Source organism: Macrobrachium rosenbergii, chromosome 30 (genome assembly GCF_040412425.1).
Source record: "Macrobrachium rosenbergii isolate ZJJX-2024 chromosome 30, ASM4041242v1, whole genome shotgun sequence".
In the NCBI taxonomy this organism is placed as follows: Eukaryota; Metazoa; Arthropoda; class Malacostraca; order Decapoda; family Palaemonidae; genus Macrobrachium; species Macrobrachium rosenbergii.
Genome location: NC_089770.1, coordinates 546,001 through 570,075, shown reverse-complemented (window position 1 = coordinate 570,075; position 24,075 = coordinate 546,001). Strand labels below are relative to the sequence as shown.

Sequence of the window (24,075 nt, the reverse complement as noted above, 5' to 3'; positions counted from 1 at the left end):
GAGAGAGAGAGAGAGAGAGAGAGAGATAATAACAAGACCCACTAATCACACGCCATGCAAATGCCCGCTCTCCCTCCCTCCCGAAGAAGGGGCAAAACAAGGCGCAACGAAGGGCGGAGGATGAGTTGGCAGGACGCGACAGGGGTTAGGAGGCCCTTGGGAATGGAGACACCAAGATTAACAGACTGCTGGAGGAGGTAAAAATACGAGAGGGGAAAAAACACACGACGGAGGGAAGGGAAGGGAGGGGGTAGGAGAGAGAGAGAGAGAGAGAGAGAGAGAGAGAGAGAGAGCTCTAGGGCGTGTGAGAGAGAGAAGATGAACAAGAAGGATAAGCTCCAATGAGAGAGAGAGAGAGAGAGAGAGAGAGAGAGAGAGAGAGAGAGAGAGAGAGAGAGAAAGAAGCTCTATGGCGTGTGTGAGAAAGAAGATGAAAACGAAGGATAAGCTTTAGAGAGAGAGAGAGAGAGAGAGAGAGAGAGAGAGAGAGAGAGAGAGAGAGAGAGAGAGAGAAGCTCTAGGGCGTGTGAGAGGGAGAAGATGAATAAGAAGGATAAGCTTCAATGAGAGAGCGAGAAAGAGGGAGAGAGAGAGAGAGGTGAAAAAGAAGGATAAGCTTGAGAGAGAGAGAGAGAGAGGGAGAGAGAGAGAGAGAGAGAGAGAGAGAGAGAGAGAGAGAGAGAGAGAGAGAGAGAGAGAGAGAGAAGAGAAAGTACAAGCTCAATGAGAGAGAGAGAGAGAGAGAGAGAGAGTACAAGCTCCAATGAGAGAGAGAGAGAGAGAGAGAGAGAGAGAGAGAGAGAGAGAGAGAGAGAGAGAGAGAAACACACCAGTAAGCGTGTGCAATGCGGCAGTCTCCCCCCGGCCGTCTTCTTCTTCTTCCCAAGGGGGCGGGAGGAGGAGGAGGAGGAGGAGGAGGAGGAGGAGGAGGAGAAACGACTGCCATAGTCCAGGACAAATTTTATTAACAGTAAAACGGAAGGTTAATGGACCCACTATAAACAGTGTTTGATGCTGGCGTGGAGAGAGAATGGTTTTTTGTTTTTTTGTTTTTTTTTTTTTTTAATCTTCTTGATGTCTGGAAGAGGATGCGTTTAAATGAGAAGTATGTGTGTATGTATGTATGTATATATGTGTATATATGTATACATATATATACATATATATTTATATATATATATATATGTGTATATAAAATTATATACATACATGCATATATATATATAATATATATATATATATATATATATATATATATATATATATATATATATATATATATATATATATATATATATATATATATATAATACATATATAATACATATATATATAAATATGAACAAACCTGGAAATAATCTACATACTCTACATCAAGACACTCGTTGGTAAAAACTTACAACAATTCAATTCAAGTGTTTCTCACATTTAAAAAAAAATATTCCTTTTCAAAAAATTTCCCAACAAAATATTCACCAGGATAATAAAGAACACTTCAATTTTTCTAGCCCAGTTTTTATTTTTGATTTTGTGTTGGTTTGAAGAACATTTAATCGTTTTAAATAACATTGCTTAACAGTGTTCAACACACACATTCTCTCTCTCTCTCTCTCTCTCTCTCTCTCTCTCTCTCTCTCTCTCTCTCTCTCTCTCTGTTGGTATAAAAATGACTCGTTGAACAAAGGGATTTGAAGTTCTCCCTTTTTCGTGTTAATTCTTATGTATGTATATATGTATTTATGTATGCATGTATGTATGTATATATTATATACATATGTATATATATACACACATATATATACGCATATACAGTATGTACATGTATATAATATGAACTGTATACGATCACGATGTATATGTGATACAGGTTTTAGTTTCTTCTCTCTCTCTCTCTCTCTCTCTCTCTCTCTCTGCTAGTGTCGTCTTACTTCCCTGTGCAAAATGTGAACACGGGGATGTCTGTGTCGTTACAATGGATTTTTCACTAAATATTGCATAGAATGTCATTTCACATGGTAATCATTTCTACATAAATTGTATAAATTTCTCTACGTCATAATTCTATTGCACATTTATTTCCAGAATTCTCATAACCTCTCCGCGACGTCCAAAACAATTGAGCTTGAATTAGTTGGCGAATTCTTGTCAGGAAAAAGAAAATAAATTTTTTTAAACTCAAAATTGGGGATATAGGAATTTATCAATTTGTTTTAGATAGATTCATAATATATGATTTTTAGTCTTATTTATCCCTATTCAAATCATTTTCAGGATTTTGTTAACCTTTTGACAACCTTCAAAAATAATTTTGCCTTGATTAATCAACTAATTTTTATCAGAAAAACAATTTTAAAAAATATTCAGAAAGTCTCAATTTAGGAAATTGGAATTTATCATTGATTTTAGATAGATTCACAGAATATATCCATTTTATTTTATCCATTGATTTATCACTTAAATATCTACCAGGGCAAGTTCAAATATAAACTATGTGGTATTCTTCATGGGCAGGTCGACTAGAATCAAGGTCGACCCAATTCATTTATTTATTTTTATCCCACAGCTACCAACTATTTCTGTTTTTAGATTTCACGTATAGATCTACTTCTATATACAATGCTATCAAACCGTAAATATCAAAATAGGAAATCTATATATATGTATATAGCCTATATATTTATTATTGTTATTATTCTCTAGTTTAAAAACTTTTTTTTTATTTTATTTTAGTTGCTGTACACGATTCCATTTCACATCATGTAAAATTGGAGAGAGGGAGGACCGAGCGAGCCAGATATTTTTGGAAATTTTTATGAAAGTCGATTTAGAGATTTTTTTTTTGGAAAACGATTGTGTTTCTCAGGTTATAAATCCTTCGACCCAGCTTCTAAATATTTGAATTAGATTTTATATAGTTAGGTTGAATGTTTTCAAAGTTTTTTTCCATACTTTTTCCCCCTGTTTTCGTAAAAGTTACATTTAAAATAAAATAGTTTTTTCGAAAATTTTCTAATATTTTCGTGAAAGTTACATTTAATAGAAAATAGACCTTCCGTACTTTTCTCATATTTTCGTAACTGTTACATTTGAAATGAAATAGTGATTTCATACTTTTCCCAAAATTGTTTGTAACTGCTACGTTGAAAAAAAATTTCATAATTTTTTTTCGTACTTTTTACCAAATTTTTGTAACTGTTACATTTAAAACAAAACAGGTTTTCATACATTTTCCCATATTTTCCGAACAGTTACATTAAAAAAAAATTTTTTTCTTATACTTTTCCCATATTTCCGTAACAGTTACATTAAAAAAAATAGTTTTTCATACTTTTTCCATATTTTCGTAACAGTTACATTAAAAAAATAAAAAAATAGTTTTTCATACTTTTTCACATATTTTCATAACAGTTACATTAAAAGTAAAATAAAATTAGTTTTGAATATTTTTCCCATATTTTCATACAGTTACATTAAAAAAATAATAAAAATAGTTTTTCATTCATTTTCCCATATTTTCGTAACAATTACAATAAAAAACCAAAAGGCGGATGTGGTACGCATAAACTGATAAAAAAAATTACTAATTTTTTTTTCTGAATGAAGTGGTTTTTACTTATAACGAAGATGTGGAATCATGGGAGTTTTTTCTTCAATATATTCATGGAATACGCAAAATGAATTTGGTAGAAGCAGACAGTTTATGAAAAATCAATAATAATAATAATAATAATAATAATAATAATAATAATAATAATAATAATAATAATATTATTATTATTATTATTATTATTATTATTTATTATTATTATTATTATTATTATTATTATTCAGAAGATGAACCCTATTCATATGGAACAAGTCCACCAAAGGGGCCCCTGACTTGAAATTCAAGAAACTTCCAAAGAATATTTTGGTGTTCATCAATATGAAAAAACAGAAATAAGAGATCTCACTTATTAAAAGAAATACATGACCAAATTAACAACAAATAAGATAAAAAAGCAAGTGAATGATTAAAGCACAAGGAGTATTGCATTAGAATAGCAATGCATTGCATCACCTTCGCTTGAGGCTTTGAATCGCCTAGTCAAATGAGTGTCTCTCTTTCTCTTCTGGGCATGCGCGCGATCCTCCCTCCGATAGATGCTTATAAAATGCTTGAAGCCTTAATGGTTACGAGTGTGTGTTGTGTGTTGTGATATGAATTATTCCTCCTCCTCCTACTACGTTTAGTCTTCTAAGGTCTAAGGGTAATTCTGGTTACTCTACGGTCGCTAAAGCTTTTTAAATTCCCTTTTCGTTTTCGAAAGCAAGTAGAAAAAGTGGCCTTGGGTTCTCTTTTCTCTCTCTCTTGGCTTGTGTCATTTTCGTTTGTAAGGATTTTTTTTTTGGTAGTTAATTGTAAAATGTATGTTGAATAGATACGGAAGTGTTTTGTATATATATATATATATATATATATATATATATATATATATATATATATATATATATATATATATATATATAGCAAAACAACATTGGAGTTTATTTCACTTATTTCTGTTAATTTATGGGAAAAGCTTAACTTTGTTTAAACTGCTGAATTTTCTGATATATAGATAGATGAAGCTTACAGGGATGAAGCTTGGAAGGGTGAAACTTATAAGGATGAAGCTTAGGAGGATGAAGCTCAGACGGATGAAGTTTAGAAGGATGAAGCTTAGAAGGACGACGTTCAGAAGGATGAAGCTTAGAAGGATGAACCTCAGATGGATGAAGCTCAGAATGATGAAGCTCAGAAGGATCAAACATAGTAGGATGAAGCTTAGAAGGATGAATATTTGAAGGACAAAGAGGAGAAGGATGAAGTTTAGATGGATGAAGCTCAGAAGGATGAAATTTAGAAGGATGAAGTGCAGAAGAATGAAATTTAGAAGGATGAAATTCAGAAGGATGAAGCTCAGAAGAATGAAGCTTAGAAGGATGAAGCTTAGAAGGATGAAAATTAGATGGATGAAACTGAATTATGAAATTTAGAAGGATGAAATTTAGAAGGATGAAGCTTCGGAGGATGAAATTTAGAAGGATGAAACCCTGAATGGTGAAACTTAGAAGGTTGAAGGTCAGAAAGACGAAGCTCAGAGGGATGAAGCTTAGAAGGACGAAGCTCAGAAAGATGAAGCCCAGAAGGATGAAGCTCAGAAGGATGAAGCCCAGAAGGATGAAGCCCAGAAGGATGAAGCCCAGAAGGATGAAGCTCAGAAGGATGAAGCTTAGAAGGATGAAGCTCAGAAGGATGAAGCCCAAAAAGATGCTCAGAAGGATGAAGCTTAGAAGGATGAAGCTTAGAAGGATGAAGCTCAGAAGGATTAGAAGGATGCAGACGACGGTGTGAAAGATGACGGTACAGTTGGACTGACGGGAAATGAAAGAACTGTGAGTAGATAGAAGAGGAATGAGAATAAATACGAGGAATTATAGAAACAGAACAAGTAATAACGATAAAAGAGAACTGAGAAATAGAGGAAATATGCAGAGAATACAGTGATCACTATAAACATAATCTTTTAACAGTGATGTCACCTTCACCTAAATACAATGACAAGATTCATTTTCATCATAACCAAAGCATCATCTTAATCATGAGTGAAATAAACTCCTTAAAAATTCACGGATTCCCTGAATGTCATAGATGATATTGTTTTAGTATTTCAGAAATTATATCTATGGCTGCATGAAAAGCTGTTAAAAAAGAGAGAGAGAAAAATATTAAATCTACAAGAGAATAATTCGTTTAAATCTTTCCTGATAATCAGTAGACGTTACCGATTGCTTCTCAAGATGCCAAGAGTGATTTGAAGCAGTTCATTCAACTTAAAAAAAAAACAAGTCAGTGGAAATTGGCTTGATTCCCAAATTACAACAGCCAGGAGAATTTATATATATATTTTTTCCTACTACAGTCCTTCTGAAGAAGAAGATCAAATCAATATTCTCACGGAGAATTTATTTTTTTGGGGGGGAAGAATGTTTTCAGAAATTTGCAAGGATGTTTTTCCCAAATAAGGTTTTGTAAGACAATCATTTTCCACTTTAGAATTCTTCTCTAAGTTCTCCGTGACACTTTATCAATTTCATCTCCTTCTCCCAAAGGCTTCGTTAGCGACGTCTCTTTCCCCATTTTCTTTATTTTCTTTAATTAATAATTGAAAGGTCATTCATTTTATGCCTACGGGAGGTTTGGTAAAACATTCGCCAGCGGTTACGATTATAAAGATGAAAAATAGAGTTATGTGCTTCCTACTAAAGTGTCTTTAAATCTTCTGTACATTTGGTTTACGTGCTCGCTAATAGTATAGAAACGCTCTACGTATCTTCAGCGAATTTTGAGAAATTAAAGAAAAAATAATAAGTCGTTCAAACTAAAATAATAATGGATATTTACCCCACGTTCTCAGGAATTTTTTTTTGCCAATACAAGATGTAAATTTACCTTTAAATATTAAAAAAATATAATTTTCTTTATGTGTATCAGCGAATTTTGGAGGAATAAAAAAAAAAGTCGTTCAAATGAAAATAGTGATGGAGAATTCCCTTTTCCGGTCACGAATTTTTTTGTGCCAAATCAAGACGCAAATTTACATTTTTTTACATTATAAAAAAACACATTGCTTTCAGTAAGTTTGCTTAATATCGACATATTAAAAAGACGGTTTCGTCTACATACCCTATTTATAAAAAAAAGCCCCACCTGAAACTGAAACTAAAAAAAAAAATGAAATGAAAAAACTCTCTAATTATATATTCGTTTCTAACTACGGAAGTTGTGCAGATATTGGTCAAAAAGATTTGAAAGTTTAGTTTTTTCCTCTCAATCTACCTTCCACGATTTCTACTCGACAGAGAAAGTTTGCCAAAAAAAAATATTAGTTCTCCTACGAATGGCAAAAAAAAAAAAAAATCACTGATCATTTTTTTAACAACAATGGGAATAGCAACAACAACAACAAAAAAAAAAACTACTACTTGTGTCTCAACGAACTTGAGAGATATAGATTAGGTTTTTTTTATTTAAGTGATTTCACACAGATGAAAGAAAGTGGTTGTATTATTATTAGGCCTTTACACTTGTGATTCTTAGCTCACTTATTTATTTTTTATTTTATCACTCTCATTACCATCACTTTCAGTCGAGTTTGTGATTGATTGAGTTGTATCACCCTTTTTTTTTTCCAACCCTGCGAGTCCGGTATAAACGCTTGGTGTATATAGGGTCAGGTCACCCGCCCTGACGAGGTCAGGGGAAGACCCAACATTAATCTACCTCATGATTTTCCGTCCTCACTTCGACCTGTCTAGGTCCTGTCCTTTTTCTAACACTTTATTTTCTTTAACTGTTTTAGTTTTTCCTGTTTCATCGAATCATTTTTCTGTCTCCGAAGTTACGAGACACGAACTTTTTCCAGGTTTCACGTTTGCTTGTTTTCATAAATTTTTATTTTTTGTACAAACTATTATTATTATTAGTAGTAATATTTTTTTGCAAGCGGAAATTACAAGCAACAACAGTCTGTCTCAGAAGCACTGGGAAGGAACTGGTTTGAAAAAAGTTGTTCATCGTTTCATATATATATATATATATATATATATATATATATATATATATATATATATATATATATATATATATATATATATTTAGTGGCACTTAGCAGAAGGATAAGTGTTATTCTTATTTTCTATTTTAATTCACCTTTTGCAAATTGCGATTGGCCCATAAATTCTATCTCTTATCTTTTTTTATTTTTTTAACTGAGGTCACACGATGCAGAGGTTTGATAATTCCATTTCTATTGCTTGAACCCGTATATTTTTTTTTATTTATTTTATATTCTTTTCCATTCTTCACGCATCACTCGTCTGCCTTTGAATGGACAGTCCAGCGAATGAAACTTTCTTGATTAAAACGAACATTTTTGTGCTTAAGATATTACAAAATATAAAGTGCACCTTAGCTTTTATTGCTGTTTATTTTTTCCAAGTCTCCGGAAAGGAACAAGAGGGGGGGGGGAAGAGTATATATATATAAATATATATATATATCTCTATCTCAGTTTCTACAGGCAAAACATAGTCCTTCCGTCCCAAAAACGTCCCCTATTCCCCAGACTGTGAGGCCTTATGCACCGTCTTTCGTCGAAGCTCTTTCTCTTTCTCTTTCTCTCTCTATATCTCTCTATCACCACCAGTCAGGAGGAACAGGGCCAGACCGCGAATTCATGCAGCCAAGGACTCTCCTCCTAGAAGCGTCCTAAACCTATATAGTAGTTGTTGACGAACCGCCTAATGCCGAACAGTTCTTTGAAAAACAAAATCAGTTTTTAATAACATTTTTTTATCCTCTTCTTCTTCCTTCTCCTCTTCTTCTCCTCCTCCTCTTCTTCTTCTCCTTCTTCTTCTTCTTCTTCTTCTTCTCTCACTTAGACACCAAAAAAGATCTCGGCAGAGGGTTTGTTATTATACATATATAAACGTCTTCACTATCAGGACCCGAGCAGTTGCTGAACGACCATCGGGGCCAGGAGCACCAGCGCTGCCAGGCCCAGAATGAAGGCTTTCGGAGTCGTCGTCGAGGACGCGAGGCCGGAGTCGCTCAGGGCCGATGCGTGGCACCCGAGGTCCTCCGAGTGGAGTTCCAGCAAGGGCAGGTGCTGCCCCCTCCTGGGATCGTAGCAGGTGGCCGCGCGGACCTTAGATTGCACCTGTGTTTTGAAGGGAAGACATAACAATGGGTTATTTTGAGAAAGTTTAACTTTGTGGAGATTTGTTGGTAAGAGAGATAATTAGGATGGAAATAGATTGTGTATGAAAGGATAAAGGATTTGTGTGTGTGTGTGTGTATGAGAGAGAGAGAGAGAGAGAGAGAGAGAGAGAGAGAGAGAGAGAGAGATATTATGGATGAAAATGTACTGTGTATGAAAAGATTCGTGTATTGTTTATTGTGTGTGTGTGTGTGTGAGAGAGAGAGAGAGAGAGAGAGAGAGAGAGAGAGAGAGAGAGAGAGAGAGAGAGAGAGAGAGAAAGAGAAATTATATTATTATATTCCATTCTAGCTAAAATCCTCTCTAGCCATATACACCACTTAATCCATATATACTCATCTAAAGGCAATTAAACAAACTATCATTACGAATAATACCCTAAACTCAACCTGACAAACTACGAAAAACAAAAATTAAAATAACTAAACATACACATGCAATCCCATAAAGAAATAAACATATACCGAACAACTATAGGAGAATAAAACATTAAGCATCGCAAGAACTGAGACCGCCAGAAGAATTGAATATATCTCAGACATTGTTTGCAATTCCTAACGACTTGGCCATAGGAAACCCACCGCGGATATTAACTCCTGTACCGACTAATTATCCCTGACGGTAAGTTGGAACAAACTTTGCACCGATCAATTATTGTATAATTAAAGTTGCAGGAGCTAATTATCACCGGCTTGTTGTAGGCAAGGATTTTAACTTGGAGATATACCGTGGCCACAACTCGCGGTTGTAATAACGTTGTAAGAATAGATTAAACTTTCTTTCTGTTGACATCTGATCAAGAGACTCATTTTTTAAATCAGCAAAGTGATATTATGTCATTCAAACGTCAAACCATTCTTTCTGCCATGCTATAATGAAACAGCGTATAATGCTGTATGAAACTCTCAACCGTGGCCCATGAAACTCTCAGCCACAGCCCGGTGGTGGCCAACACGCCAACTTGCAACGCACGATCATGCCTAACTTTAACATTGAATAAGATGAAACTACTAGGCTGGAGGGCTGAAAAATGTTTGATGATTGGAGGGTGGATGATCAACATACCAATTTGCAGCCCTCTAATCTCAATAGTTTTTAAGATGAGGGCACAGAAAATAATAACAAATGGCCATTTCAATAGTTTTCTTTTACAGAAAACCAACAAATAGCCAACTAAATAGTTTCTCTTACAGAAAACCAGCAAATAGCCATCTAATAGGTTCCTTTTACAGAAAAACCAACCAATACCCATCTCGAAAACTAAAAAAATACCCACCTCAATAATTTTCTTTTACTGAAAACTAAAAATACCCATCTCGAAAACTAACAAATACCCACCTCAATCATTTTCTTTTACAGGAAGAGAACAAATAGCCACCTCAGTAGCTTTCTTTTACAGAAAACTAACCAATACCCATCTCGAAAACTAACAAATACCCACCTCAATAACTTTCTTTTACAGAAACGAACAAATGGCCACCTCAATAGTTTTCTTTTCCAGAAAACTAAAAATACCCATCTCGAAAACTAACAAATACCCACCTCAATAACTTTCTTTTACAGAAAACGAACAAATGGCCACCTCAGTAGTTTTCTTTTACAGAAAACTAAAAAATACCCTCTTCCCTTCCCTCACCTCCTGGGCACCTTTCACCATCGCTGTGTGGATTTGTAGAGTTTCTCTCAACCATCGTCTCAACCAGCGCCCAAGCCATACCAGGGAACACTCACAGGTCCAGTCGTTGCCCTCCAGGGCAATGCCACCTGGAAAGGGCAGAGGGCATCAGGTACAGGAAAAATGGTAATATTAATAATATATATTTTTAGATTTGATTCTACTGAATTAAATTCTGTCCAAAGAAATGATACCAAATATCAGGAAACGAAACCTATGAAGTTATAATAATAATAATAATAATAATAATAATAATAATAATAATAATAATAATAATAATAATAATAATAATAATAATAATAATGAAGAAATCCACAGTGGAGTAAATTTAAATATGTATTGGAAATATATACACAAACGAAAGCTTTCGAAAACCTGATCGATTCTCCTTCTCGGTAATAATAATAATATAATAATAATAATAATAATAATAATAATAATAATAATAATAATAATAATAATAATAATAATAATAATAATAATAATAAGAAATTCACAAACTCGTGGAAAACAGTTTGTGTAATAAAAAGTCACAATTATATAGTAAACTGTCTTTTACATAGGAATACAGTTTACAATAGAATTGTGGATTTTTATTTCACAATAATAATAATAATAATAATAATAATAATAATAATAATAATAATAATAATAATAATAATAATAATAATAACAGCACGAGTCTCGACATGGAGAAACAAATCCACAGTTGTATATAGGTATACAAATATATTTAAAAATAAATCTCAACACAGAGAGAGAGAGAGAGAGAGAGAGAGAGAGAGAGAGAGAGAGAGAGAGAGAGAGAGAGAGAGCAAGTGGCGGCAGCAGATGCTCACATGATAATAAAAAAAAAAGCTTCGATAGTAATCAGAAGAAGAACCAACGCCCATAGACAAGTCTGTCAATGTTTACAGTTGACCAGGGGCTTTGTGTACACAATCGAGAATCATGTTACACACTCAGGTGGAATTGGTTCTCAATGAAGTTAATAAGCAATTTGTCACCCGAGAGAGAGAGAGAGAGAGAGAGAGAGAGAGAGAGAGAGAGAGAGAGAGAGAGAGAGAGAGAGAGAGAGATTTGCTTATATTTTCTTTATATTTATTTATGAATTTATTAATATGTTTTTAAAACTTTGAATTGCACAAATAGACTTAGTGATGAAAGCGTAAATATGATGGAGTCTGATGCAGAATTTCCATTAAAACAAAGAGGTAGCGTCCGTATATTTTATACATTTTATTTAAGCTAAACTTGAGATTATGTATGTATAAATACCATATATACACACACACACACACACACACACACACACACACACACACACACATATATATATATATATATATATATATATATATATATATATATATATATATATATATATATATATATATATATATATATATACATATATATATATACATATATATATATATATACACTGTGTATATATAAATACAAATGTATATATACATATATAAATGTCTGACTCACATCAGGATCGAACCCAGGTCTTCCTATTGAAAGACGAGACAGCTGCCAGGTCTCACGACAAAAAGACCTGGGTTCGATCCTGATGTAAGTCAGAAATTGATTCCAGTTCCACACGTGATTGAGTGTTGATTATTTCCAATACATATATATATACATGTTATGACAAAAGCGATGATTTCTCAACTTCTGGGAGATCTCTGGAACTATCTCGTCAGAGAGACTTAGACGCCCCCACCCTTAATAAGATCAAAGGGGAGAGAGAGAGAGAGATAATGAGACAATTAGGTCTTGTTGAAAATCAGCCTCTTCTTCTTCTTCTTCTCTGCTCTAGAGAGGTTTCCATAGGAAAGTGTCGGGGGAGAAGAAGAAGAATCAAGTGGAAAAGTTGGATAAAGTAGGGGAGAAGGGGAGAAGAGAGGAGTCTCTTTTCAAGAGAGAGAGAGAGAGAGAGAGAGAGAGAGAGAGAGAGAGAGAGAGCTGTGTATGCATTCTAGAGTCGTAATGACTCAAGTTAGTTGATATAAGAGAGAGAGGGAGAGAGAGTTTAGTTGTGGATGCATTCTCGAGTTGTAATGACTGAGGTCAGTTGATATGAGAGAGAGAGAGAGAGAGAGAGAGAGAGAGAGAGAGAGAGAGAGAGAGAGAGAGAGAAAGTGGTGGAGGCGAAAGGACGAAAAGGGAAGGTGGAAATGAAAGAGGTAATACAGGACAAAGAGGAATAAATCAGGGAGTTAAGACCAGGAACTGAAAGAACGAAAAGGTGACACTTGAGTTCCGCCATCTTACCTCGCACGAAGAGAGTCCCTTTGCTCTCCCAGTCGGAGCCGTTCTGGTAGAGGACGTGAGGATTCAGGAACTTCAGCTTGTTCCTTCGCAAGTCCAAGGACAGGAAGGCAACGTCCGACACGTGGGTCAGGAGGCCGTCTGGTAGGGACGTGACGGACGTGTCCTTTGGGGGAGGAATGGCATCAGTCAGTATAAGACCCTTCGGAAAGAGTGCCGTGTCCTCAGGGGACTTAAATTTGATCTACTGAAAAAATTGATGGTTAGGAATTGGTGGGATTCTATTTCAGGCTTTGAAAAGGAACTGAATCCTAATTGGGATTTAGAATTTGAGGCTGAAATATGTCATCAGAAGACATAAATTTGATTTTATAAATAAATGTGGGTTATGAATAGGTGGAATTCAGTTTCAGGCCTTGGAAAGGAGCCTGATCCTAATTGGGAATTAAAAAATAGAGGCTGAAAATTAAAATAAACTGGAGGACATATTGGTCAGGAATGTAAAAAGTAATTACTGGCCTTGGGAAAGTCTCGTGTCCTTGGGGGACTTAAATTTGATTTGATAAGAAATTACGGGTTAGGAATAGGTGGAATTGAATTGCAGGCCTTGAAAAGGAATCGATTCCTAATTGGGAATGTAAAAACTGAGACTGAAATATGAAAAAAATCTTAAACACAAAATATTGTTGGTTAGGAATTGGTGGAATTAAAATTTTGGCCTTGAAAAGGAACCGATTCCTAATTGGGAATGTAAAAATTGAGGCTGAAATATAAAAAAAAAATCTTGAACATATAATGGTCAGGAATTTAAAAAAGCAATTATAAAATTAGCATTCTCATAAACGGTATTCATATATCTCTCTGAAACATATCTAACTTCCTAAAATTATTTATAGAAGAACGCGTTACATTTACATAAAAAATAAGTGCCTAATCAAAGTGAAAATTGAAAAGGTATTTCGTATTCCTTCTGAAATATATTCAACTTCCTAAAATGATCTGTGTAAAAATGAATTACAGTTACATAAAAAAATAACTGCCAAATTAAATGAAAATTGAAAAGGCATTTTATTTTCCTCTTTGAAATATATTCAGCTTCCTAAAACGATCTGTGTAAAAAAGAATTACAGTTACATAAAAAAAAATAACTGCCAAATTAAAATGAAAATGAAATTAGCATTTAGGCGGAGTGATCCTGTCACGTTATTTGTATATCATTATGCAAACATGAATTACATCATCAGCATCACAGTAATTGACATTGAAACCCCAACTTTCATAAGCGTACTTCATATTAACATAAAACGTTTTATGCCCTTCAAAGATCATTTCCCTCAGCGAGCGTAAAGCTGATTTTAGAGGTACAGCCCAAACGAAATGGAAAGTTAATCTATTTGGAAAGCTTCCAAAGAAAAAAAAATATATATTTTATAAATGGTATTTTCTCATATTGTTTACACAACCCGGCATTCCATACAAAAGTCCAGTGTTGATTCTTGACTTCCTGTGTATCTGGTGAATAATTTAGCGAGGTTATTTTCCGATGCCTTATTTTTATGTTATGTAAATGTTGGTTATTCTCAAAAATATTAAATAAAACTGACATATCTCATTGGTTTCTGACATGTTATTGTTTGCGGTGGATTTAAAAAAAATAGAAGCACCACTCGAGACGATCTGCGTTTATGTAAGATGATTTTGTAGGGAAATTGTCATACTAACAAGGAACTAAGATAAGCAACTGGAAACCCCATTGTTAAATTGCAACACAAGAATATCCACAATGATACAATGGCATTGTATTTATTCAAGCCACTGATTTCATCAAGCGCTTGCCATGTTAACGAGAAATTATAAAGCACCATCATTAACTACAATGTTCAACTGTAAAATGAGAACAGCCACGTTAATACAGTGGAATTGTACCTTTTCAAAAACCCAATTTATGATAAGGAACCATTACCCACAATATCAACATGTAACATGAGAACCACCAGAGTAGTACACTGGAATTGTACCTTTTCAAGACCATTTTATCATAAGGGACCATTACCCACATCATCAACATGTAACACGAGATCTACCAGTGGAACTGAATCTCAGAGCTGTAACTCTCAAAGCCTTCTCATTATCATTACCGTGATGGACAGCTGTAGCATATGCCTGTTTTGGAATCCCCTGAACGTCTTGGAATCAATCTCCCTCAGGTTTTGCCCTGTGATGTGAAGTTCCTTCAGCTTGGGGCCAAAGGCCCCCATGATTTGGTCTGTCAGGGACTCTTCCCTGACCTCCAGGTGAAGCTTCTGAAGTGTGAACTGTGGCCAGCAAGTGGCCGACTCGGAATCTGGAAAAGGAGAGTTGGGGGTCAATGCAAGGACATTTTTTATTTTGGCAGAATTGCTTTTAAACTATCTGTAGACTGATGGGAAATTTTGGACAGAAGTTGGTCTCTAGATTGGCATTAAGTTTTTTAGATTTGGATTCAAATAGGAGTACCATTATTGAGCTGGTGGGTTTCCAAGCCTTGGCAGAGATTTGTGGTCCCTGAATAATCTTCAGAGAGAGAGAGAGAGAGAGAGAGAGAGAGAGAGAGAGAGAGAGAGAGATGGGGTTGGGAACCAATTTCCAATCAGCCAGGTAAACGAACTTGTAGAATATTAAAGTAAAATGTTGAAATACTTATTCTTCGGGTACCTCTTGTGAAGAAAGGTGATGAACGTCCCAACTGAGAATTAACAAATTAAAAGAACTCGAGAAGAAATTACGAAACTTTAATATTCCTCGAGGCAAACAATGAACGTTTCATACTCTCTCTCTCTCTTTTCTCTCTCTCTCTCTCTCTCTCTGAAAGGTACAGGGAAAGTGGGAGGGGGTAGGAATTGGTAGATAAATGAAATATTGCCTGGTAAAGCCAAGGCATGGAACGAGGAACAAGTACTAAAATCACAAAGCTGTACGTACAAATAAAAAAAAAAAAGCGAGAATTGAGAATTTTTACATAATCATAAAAATCTATCAGTCTATAGACTTCTACCGTAAATGGACAGTATGAAATTTGCCTCTCACATTTAACTATTTTGAAGGAATTTTTCCAAATTATTTATTATAATGTATGAATGCTTTGTTGGTGGGGGAACTTTTCCCAAAAATGATGAATAAATACCCACCTATACTTTTTAGTGCGGAGGAGAAAAAATGTTTCTCAAAATTATGAAGGATTACCCTCCTCTACTTTTCAGTGCTGAGGACAAAACATTTCCCAGAATTTTCAAGACATACCCACCTATACTTTACAGAGCAGAGGAAGAAATATTTCCCAGAATTATGAAGAAATACGCACCTATACTTTTCAGTCCTGAGGACAAAAATATTTCCCAAGATTCAGGAGATACCCACCTCTACTTCTCAGTGCTGAGGAAGGAATATTCCTCAAAATGATAAAGAAATACCTACCTGTACTTTTCAATGCTGGGGAATGTGTTCATGTAGAGCTCCCTCAGGAAGGTCATGTGCGAGAGGGCGTCGTAATCGAATCTGGAAATGTCGTCGAGGTTCCTCAGGACGAGAGTCTCAATCCTCGAAGCTCCTCCAAAGCTGTCCTTGGTCAGCGACTGGAGATTGGATGAGAGAATGGAACTGTACTTCGTGGGCATCATTATTTGAACGCATTGTGATTGTTTTTCAGTGGTTTTAGGCTTTAGAACCTAGAAATCTCACCAAATTTATGGTAAGGGATAAAATAATGTAATTGTTTGATTAACTAGTTTTGAATTCCTCTAATATTTTACTGAAACTACTTTTAACTACATCAGTTATGAGCTGTGATGGTACACCATGGAGTAACTACATTAATTTTTAATTATTCCTCTTGTCATAATTAATCAGTAGCCTAAAACTTATTTGCCATCATCTTAAAAATTCAGCTCAGAATTGAAGACGTGTCATTTTCCCCATTTTACAATCAGCTTCTGGCAGAGGAGTTATACATGTTCACAATATTCAATAAATTTATTACAAGTAAGAAGTGAACTTGCCCACAACAAGTACTCGCAAAAAACAGTCAAGTTGTGGCTATTCACGAAGAATTACAAAGACCAGAAACGACCTACTTACTCGTATGGGATTGAAGGACAAATCTAGGTACTTGAGATGAGGCATGCGAGTCCAAAGGCGCGACCTGACCTGCGTCAGCTTGTTGTGCGACAGATCCAGAGAACGCAGCTCGTGTAGGGTCTCGATCGACTGAACCTCAATCTCCGATATAGAATTTGACGACAAATTCAAGGTCACTAGATTCGGCAAGGGTATGTTAGGGGACGACGAGAAGCCAATGTTAGCCAAATTGAGTGTCTGGACGTTTTGAGTGTAGTGGAACAACTCCTTGAAGTTGGCGCGGACGGGGTTACCGCTCAGGTCTAGGCTTATGAGGTTGGTCAGGCTAACGAAGACGTTATCCGGGAGGATCGACAAGCGGTTGTTGGCTAGGTTCAGTTCGAAGAGCTTGGGGAAGCTGTAGAACATGGTGCTGTCTAGGTGCTCCAGATGGTTGTGAGACACATCTAGGTAGTGCAGAGTATTCTCAACTTCAGCAAAGCCCGCTGTGGGCATCGAGACAAACTCGTTGTGAGACAACCGAAGTGTTTCCAGCATGGTTCCGCGGAACACCGAGTTAGGCAGGGAACGGAGGTGGTTGTAGGACAAATCGAGAATTCTCAGGGAAGTGGTATCGCTAAAGCATTCTGGCGGCAGGTTGACAAGGTGATTGTGATTCAAATCCAGGACTTGTACTTTGCTCAGAGGTGAGAATGCTCTTGGACGTATTTGCTCAATGCCGTTGTGTTCAAGAATTAGCATTTGTAGCTGGGTGATATCTCCGAAGGCACTGCTGTCGAGTTTCTTGATGAGATTGTACCCCAGGTTGAGGCTTTCCAGGTTAAACTTCAAGGCTTGTAAAAAGTTAATAGGCACTTCTTTTAATTTGTTATGGCTGGCATCAAGGGTTTTGACTTGTGGAGGGATTCCAGATGATACGCCTAATTCTGAAATCTCGTTGAAAGATACGTTCAGGGAGAGGAGACTCGAGTTGTTTGTGACGTTGTAGAACGAGAGCAGGTTCAGCTCCTTCAATTTGTTATGCTGCAGTTGAAGCTCCATTAGACTGGGCAAGTCACAGAAAGCTCTGGGCTCTATTTTGTCAATGAAGTTGTTGGCTAATAGTACAGTCTTAAGCTTAGGTAAGGTTTTGAAAGCTTCATTGTGGACAGTTCTTATTCTGTTACCTGTGAGCACAATAGTCCTAAGCTTATCTAAATTATGAAAGGTTTCATATTCTAATCTTTCTATGAAGTTGAGGCCAATTCTGATGTCTATAAGCTCTTTATGTACATTCTGATGGAAAAGTGTTTTTGGAATGTAAGTGAGACGGTTTGACTCCATGTTAAAGTAACGAAGCTTACCGAAAGAGTAAAGAGCCGTTTCTGATATGGTTCTAATATTGTTATTGTCCAGAGCAATCCAAGTAAGTGAAGTCAAGGGCTTCAGAATGGTCTCTGGAAATTCATCTCTGTAGAAGCCAAAACTGATTTCAAGAATTTCTAGTGTGTCTAAGACATCAATGAAGGATTCAGGTGTGATATCAACAATTCGGTTGAAAGAGAGGCTAAGCTCGTGTAGTTTAGGTGTGTATCTAAATACGTGAGGCGGAATACTGTACAGCTTGTTACCTCTAAGTATCAGGGTGCTTAAACTGTCACCCCAAGTTTCGAAATCCTCTTCGCTTATTTCTGTTATTTGATTGTAACCTATGTTCAAGTGAAATATATTTGTGCAATTTTCCAAGGCATCTCTTGGCACTGCTTTGAGCTGATTTCCAGACAACCCAAGCGATCCGAGGGTATCACAGATGTTCCTGAAGGCGTCGTCATGGATCTTGGCTATTCTGTTGTCGTGAATGTGGAAGAATCGCAGCTTCTGCAAGTAGGAGAAGGCCTTCGGTATTCCCTCCAGACGGTTCTTCTCTATGTTTATAAGGATGAGGGAGTGCTCGGGACCTCCCATGAAGGCATGGTCTGTGATGTTGTAGATGTTATTCGCCGTCAGGAAGAGACGACCGGGGTTGACACCCTTGAACGCTTCATCTGTGATTTCAGTCAGGAGGTTGAAATCTAAGTACAAATCTCTAGCTGTCAGAGAATTGTTGAAGAGATTGGTAGGTATGAACTGAATGAAATTCTCGCCGAAATCCAGCTGGTCGAGCATCTTGGGCGTGGAAAATCCCGTGTCCGGTAGTCTGTCTATGAGGTTGCCCCTCAGGAAGAGCCAGGAGAGGTGCTCGATGTTGCTCACAGCTTCCTTCGGGAAATCTGTGAGGAGGTTGTGGTTCAAGTCGAGAGTTCGTATGGTCCTGGCCAGGGAGTTCGGCGGGAGGAAAAGAATGTTGTTCTTCTTGAGGTCCAACCACACCAACCTGTCCCAGTCAGAAAAGACGTTCTGAGGCACCTTGTCGATGTCGTTCATGCCCAGGTAGACAGATATCAGCGTCTCTCTCTGTGGTACCCAGTCCTCCCTGATGAGGTCAACTATTTGGTTCCTGAGAAAAAAGAAGTGGAGATTAAATATTCTCTGACAAGAAACTTGTGTTTCATAGTTTGACAGACTAACATTGGTGCAATATGAAAAATAGTGGAAATCTAATGCTAAACTGAAAGAGAGAAGGGAGGAGAATGAAATAGTGGAGTAGTCACTTGAAAAAAAATCACATTTCAAGCTATTTCCAACATTACATCGTGGCCAATAAATATTCAAAGACATTAGGAACTTGTGCTCATAAGATGACTGAGAAACAATGGTACAAAATGAAAAGCAGTGGAAATCTAATGCAAAGCTGAGAGAGAGAAGGGAAGAGGGGACATGGGTAGTGGACTCCTCATTTGAAAAAATCTACCTTCAAGCTATATCTGACATTACGTCACAATCAAGTTAATCTTGCCCAAAAGGATTTGTCAGTGCACATGAGATGGTTTGATCACATGGGGAAAATGGGGGTGGAGGAGGAAAGGGAGGGAGAGTGAGGGGATAATGGCTAGTGGAGGAAAAGCTGGAGATGAGATGTCTCACCATCCAGGAAGCACAAAAGCACGTACAAGACAGTGGTGAGTGGCGCACTGTTTGTAGAGAACTCGAAGGCCTATTGATGAGGTTTTCTTGAACTTATCAGAATACAATTTCTTTTCTGCCAGTGAATATCCCAGCGATAATGTGAGAGTAAGAGAATTATTGGGAAAAATATTAACGATAATAGTAGAGTTGGGTCAGTCTAGGTCAAGAATATCAGATACCGATTATAAATCTCCGTGCAGTGGATACTCGACCGACATTGCAGCGCGGGAGAAAAATTGCCACATGGCACGTAGGGGCTAAATTATGTGATAACTTAGGAGGGCAGGGTACCTATATGAGAGTTATTTCAGTTAAAGGTTTCACTGTCTGTCTTGAACTGCTGTATTAAGAGAAGTACTCTCACTAAAAAGATAAATATTCCTACTTTCCTAAATGCTAGTGTGGATATTTTTTTAGGTTAAAATATTGGTAAAAATCTTTACTGATTTTAAAGAAAGAGCTTCCTGTATGTCCAGGGACTGTCCAAATACTCAATGGCATTAACTAATGCCCAAGTTCACATGTGTAATGATATATATATATATATATATATATATATATATATATATATATATATATATATATATATATATATATACAAACTTATGCCATTACTTACCCGCTAAGGCTTAACCATTCCAGGGTCTTCAAAGGAAGCTGGCAGTGCATCTTTGGGCACTTTTGCTAATAAGTTGTCACTGAGGTCCAACGATCTGAGGTGCTGTGCCATTCCTCTGTAAATATAATAATAATAATAATAATAATAATAATAATAATAATAATAATAATAATAATAAAATAATAATAATGATAATAATAATAATAATATGGATGTTGCATGTGTGTCTGAATGCTGAATTTGTAGATATCTCTCTTTTTACATGTTTCGGTTTTACTTACAGTTCTTTAGTTAATTCATTCATTCATAATTTAATTAATTAATTAATAATTTAATTAATCAATTAACTACTTAATTAATTAGTTGATATAAATAAAAAATAATTACTTAAAAAATAATAAATCAATTAATTCGTTCATTAACTAACAATTAATAATTCATTAATTAATCAATCACATTTCTATCTTAATTCTTTATTCCTTTTATTATTCATTTATGTTTTTAATTAATCAATTAATTAACTACTTAATTGATTAGTTAATAAAAAAATTAATTACTTAAAAAATGATAAATCAATTCATTCGTTCATTAACTAATAATTAATAATTCATTTATTAATCAGTTACATTTCCATCTTAATTCTTTATTTATTTTATTATTTACTTATATGCTTAATTAATTAATTTTTAATTAACTAATTAATTAATAAGATTTATTTCTTGTTTTATGTATTTATCTAATGATCTCGTTAATTCACTTATATTTTGATAATTTCATATATATTGTGGCTACTTCGCCCAACGACTCTAATCCCAGCTATAGTCTGTTAATGCTGGGAACTGTGAAAATGTTGGTTCCTCTTTAATGACGACAGGGAACAAGGAGAAGAAGGAGAAGGAGGAGGAAGCAAAAAGAAGAAGCAGAAGGAGGAGGAGGAGGAGGAGGGAAGAGGAGGAGGAAGGGAGGAGGAGAAGAAGAAGGGAGAAGAAGAAGAAGAAGAAGAAGAAGAAGAAGAAGAAGAAGAAGAACGAGGAGGGGGAGAAGAAGAAGAAGAAGAAGAAGAAGAAGAAGAAGAAGAAGAAGAACGAGGAGGAGGAGGAGGAGGAGGAGGAGGAGGAGGAGATAGAGCGTCGGAAGCCTCATTAATTTTTCAATAAGTAAACAACAGTAAGGCTCAGGTTGTCCCCACTGCCAGTCGATACAGGCGGCTTCTCAGTGAGAGAGAGAGAGAGAGAGAGAGAGAGAGAGAGAGAGAGAGAGAGAGAGAGAGAGAGAGAGAGAGAGAGAGAGTGTTTATGTAATCAAGAAATCCCCTTTTTATGAATAGATTCTTCAGTATACTTTCAAGCATATAAAGATTTGTTTTGTAAAAGTACGTATTGAGAGAGAGAGAGAGAGAGAGAGAGAGAGAGAGAGAGAGAGAAAGGGGTGATAGATAATACAATAATCACACGGCATTCCTTGACCCCGTAAGTTTGATTTATTTCTTTAGTTAGCTCTCTCTCTCTCTCTCTCTCTCTCTCTCTCTCTAAGTACTTGAGGCATACAGTAGAATATACTTATCTCAAAAGTGACTTCTTTGATTACATAAACAATGTGCCCCACCCCCGCCCCTTCCCTCTCTCTCTCTCTCTCTCTCTCTCTCTCTCTCTCTCTCTCTCTCTCCAGAAAGTGAGAGATAAGAAGGTGAGGGTTTTCTTGATTAATATAAACACGTCTTCGCCCCCTCTCTCTCTCTCTCTCTCTCTCTCTCTCTTCTCTCTCTCTCACCTCTAGCCTCTCTTCTCACCCTAGCTAATTTCCAAAATCTGGAATAGGTCAGAGAGAAGAGAAGAAAGGAGAGAAGTGGATTAAGTAGGGAGGAAAGAGGAAGGGGGAGTTGTTGAAGAGGCGTGAGAGAGAGATAGAGAGAGAGAGAGAGAGAGAGAGAGAGAGAGAGAGAGAGAGAGAGAGAGAGAGAGAGTGTGTGAGGGGAACTTGGGCACGACAAGGCTTGTTCCCATTTGACTTGAATGCCTCTTCTTCACCATTTTCCAGTGATTGACAGATTGACGGGGGCTGGTTCGGACGAGAATAGAGACATAGAGAGATGGGGAGATAGAAAGACAGAGAGATAGAGATGTGAAAGGAGAGAAAATAAAGAAGGCGAAGGGAAGAAGAATGAAGAGAATTGAGGGAAGGAGGACGCTGAGAAGTGAATAATTAGGAATGGAATAAGTGACCTGAATGTATATATAAAAAATATTTAATTCGAAAATATATAAAAAATAGTTAACTTGAAATATATAAAAAAAATATTTAACTTGAAAATATATATATAATATTTAACTTGAAAATATATAATAATATGAACTTGAAAATATATGAAAAATATTAAACTTGAAAATGTATAAAAATATTAAATTTGTATATAAAAAAATATTTAACTTGAAAATATTAAAAAATATATTTGAAAATATTTTTAAAAATTTAACTTGAAAATATATAAAAAAAATATTTAGAAGAAAGGAGAAAGGAGAGGAGGGAAAGGACTCAAAGAGAGAAGAAGAAGAAGAAGAAGAAGAAGAAGAAGAAGAGGAGGGTCGTGTATGACCCATCAAAGGGGTCCTACTCCCCTCACGCGGACACTCGAAATCATCATCATTCTTTCTATTTTTTTCTCACTTCAGACTCTCTCAAATCTCTCTCTCTATCCCCTGAGTTTTAAGTCATTTTGTTCATACTTTTTCTCTCTCTGTCTTTCTCTCTCTCTCTCTCTCTCTCTCTCTATCCCCCTGAGTTTTAAGTCATTTCTCTTTTTATTAATCTCTCTCTCTTTAGTTTTATGTCATCATCTCTCTGTTCTTCTCTCCCCCTCTCTCTCTTTACTCTCTGGCTCTCTCTCTTACACTCTCTCTCTCTCTCTCTCTCTCTCTCTCTCTCTCCATCTTTTACTTAAGAGACTGGTTCAATGCAAGACTGAAATCATGTTTTTTTTCAGATTTTATTTTTCAATATGACAATTTTTCTCTCGCCATATATTTTTTTTTATATGAAAAATTTCTCTTACTGTTATTCACTATCAATCATTTCGGATATTGGTCAGCTGTCAAGATTGGACTACCATCAACAATAAGACATGCAAAGCTACGAACTGAAAAAATATTAAAAAAAAAATTATATTTTTTGCATATTTTCTTATATTATTACATATTCCTGTATTCATCTTTTAACAGTGCTGAGCAATAGATAAATAGATATATCGATAACTAAATAATTAAGTTATTGAGTAGATAAATAAACATGTAATTAGATAACATATACAAAGTTTGAAATGAAGGCATCTGTAATTGACCATTTTGAATAATTTCTAATATATTCCATATTCCAGTACTCTTCATTTGGCAATATTGGCCAATAAATAACTAATAATCTAAGTAACAAACTAACTAAATAAATAAAGGAACAACTAAATAAAACCAATAACTAATCAACAACAGGAAGAAAAGATAAAAAAAAGACTAAACACACTTAAACGAGGTCACTTCATGTGTCAGGTC

General features: G+C 35.7%; 1 protein-coding gene across 1 annotated transcript in view; it reads right to left on the bottom strand.

Moving 5' to 3' along the window:
• Window positions 1–1,498: 1,498 nt before the first annotated feature.
• Window positions 1,499–24,075, bottom strand: part of LOC136854882 (chaoptin) — a 356,140-nt gene continuing 333,563 nt past the window's right edge. Inside the window, 9 exon segments of the mRNA XM_067131411.1 lie at window positions 1,499–8,744; window positions 10,441–10,568; window positions 12,763–12,925; window positions 14,898–15,066; window positions 15,068–15,103; window positions 16,213–16,370; window positions 16,873–19,348; window positions 20,537–20,577; window positions 20,579–20,651. Of these exon segments, the coding sequence (XP_066987512.1) occupies window positions 8,526–8,744; window positions 10,441–10,568; window positions 12,763–12,925; window positions 14,898–15,066; window positions 15,068–15,103; window positions 16,213–16,370; window positions 16,873–19,348; window positions 20,537–20,577; window positions 20,579–20,651 (3,463 nt within the window). The 3' untranslated portion in view covers window positions 1,499–8,525.